Source organism: Lupinus angustifolius, chromosome LG15 (assembly GCF_001865875.1).
Source record: "Lupinus angustifolius cultivar Tanjil chromosome LG15, LupAngTanjil_v1.0, whole genome shotgun sequence".
Taxonomy (NCBI): domain Eukaryota; kingdom Viridiplantae; phylum Streptophyta; class Magnoliopsida; order Fabales; family Fabaceae; genus Lupinus; species Lupinus angustifolius.
In genome coordinates this window covers 4,823,709-4,825,644 of record NC_032023.1, presented here as the reverse complement: position 1 = coordinate 4,825,644, position 1,936 = coordinate 4,823,709, and the positions used below count along the sequence as shown (strand labels likewise).

The 1,936-nt window shown below is 39.6% G+C and overlaps 1 protein-coding gene across 1 annotated transcript in view; it reads right to left on the bottom strand.

The window, feature by feature from the left end:
• Nucleotides 1-1,718, bottom strand: part of LOC109327658 — a 3,113-nt gene extending 1,395 nt beyond the window's left edge. Inside the window, exon 1 of the mRNA XM_019560828.1 lies at nucleotides 197-1,718. Coding sequence (XP_019416373.1) covers nucleotides 197-1,718 — 1,522 coding nt within the window. The remainder of the gene's footprint in view (nucleotides 1-196) is intronic.

The following is a 1,936-nucleotide window of genomic DNA, read 5'->3' as shown; positions in this document are numbered from 1 at the left end:
AATATATCCATAAATCTTGCAAATTGCCTTTCTTTGTCTCTTTTTGTTGGAACATGTGGATAAGGTAAGTCTCTCACAGGTGGAGCTTTTAATGCACTCTTCTCATGGTTTTTCATCTCACTCTCTTTTTCTTTGTTTTTCTCTTTCTCACTCTTATGTACATCCTCACTTTTATTTTTCAACACCTCTTTCTCACTTTCTTCTTTTTCACTCTCAATCTTTTCCTCAACAACAATCACATTCTTTTCACTCAAATTCTCACCAATACCTTTACCTATCATCTTACCACTCCGTGTGGTAATTGCTTTGCACTGCTCCTTCGGATTAGGTTCGGTATTTGCTGAAAATGCTCCTTTATGAGAGTTTGCAAGCTGCTTTGCTAATTTGCCCACCCGGGTCTCCAAATTCCTGATAGATGCATCAGTATTCTTCTGGTTAGCCATCGACATCTGCATAAATTGATTCAATGTGTCCGCCAATTGTGAATTCTGATTTTGTGGCGGTTGTTGATATTGTTGTTGATTTTGTGGCGGTTGTTGATATTGTTGGTTCTGGAATGGTGGTGGCCTGTTAGAAGAAGGTCCGACATCCTGTTTCCAAGGTTGGCTGAAATTTTGATTAGCTCCTCGAGAGTAGTTGTTCTGATACTGACCTTGCCTTGGCTGATTAGACATGTATTGCACTTCCTCCTCCTTGGGCTCACAATTACTCGTAGGATGATCTGGTGTACACGCGTCACATCTATTCACATGCCTCCTGGATGATGATTCTTGCATTTCCTTCAACTGTTTTGGAATATTTGCCAATTGCTTTGTCATTTCTTCCATTTGCTGTTCAAAAAGCTTGTTTTGTGCTAAGATTGCATCATTCCTTGCAAGTTCTATCATGCTTCTTCGTGTGGGAGCTCTACTGTGTTGATCCTGTTGGTCATTGATGGCCATAGACTCAATTATGTCAATGGCTTCTGTTGGAGTTTTAGCCATCAAAGATCCTCCAGATGTGGCTTCAAGGATCAACTTGTGTTGTTGGAGTAAGCCATTTCTGAAAATATGGATTTGTGTCTTTGCATCGAATCCATGGTTTGGACATTTCCTCAACATTGATTTGTACCTCTCCCAGGCTTCACATAAACTTTCACCTGCAAACTGAGAGAAAGTAGAAATAGCAGTTTTAAAATCCAAAAATTTTGATTGAGGAAAATACCTAGCCATGAATTTTTCCTCCAATTGGTTCCAATCCGATAAAATTTGTTGTGGTTGATCAAGGAACCATTCCTTGGCTTTTCCAATGAGGGTCAAAGGAAAGAGTCTCAGAAATACATCTTCCTCCTCATTCTCTGTCACGCCAGCAGTACCACAAAGTTCATAGAACTTTGTAAGATGTGCATAGGGATGCTCGCGATCCAGACCAGCGAAAGGGTTAGCATACATCAACTGTACCAATCTAGTCTTCATTTCCGGTGGCCTTTGATTTCCAGTAGGTCTGCCAATTCTGATAATGTTCCTTGGTGTGAAATTGACAAAACCTGGCTTATTGTCATCATTGGTTGCCGCCATTGTTTCTTGATTTGTAGAAGAACTTGAGACAGAAGTTTCTTCTTGTTGCCTTCTCTGCTTAGCAAGTTGTTTTCTCTTCCTGGCTTTGCTGTTATTCTTCCTAGCTGTTTTCTCTATTTCTGGGTCGAATAAGAGTTGATCAGCTGGAATCCTACCTCGCATAAAAAGAAAGATAACACAAATCTAGCCAAGTGGATTAGTTAACAAGCTTATGAAAATGTAAATAAAACTATGTACTATATTCACAATTGCTCAAGATAACAACTAAAGCAATGCTTTGTATTTAGACGCAACTCCCCGGCAGCGGCGCCATTTTGTTGAAAGTTATTTTTACCACTCTACTTTCAAATCCCTTAGGATTCAATTGCAGTATAGTAAAA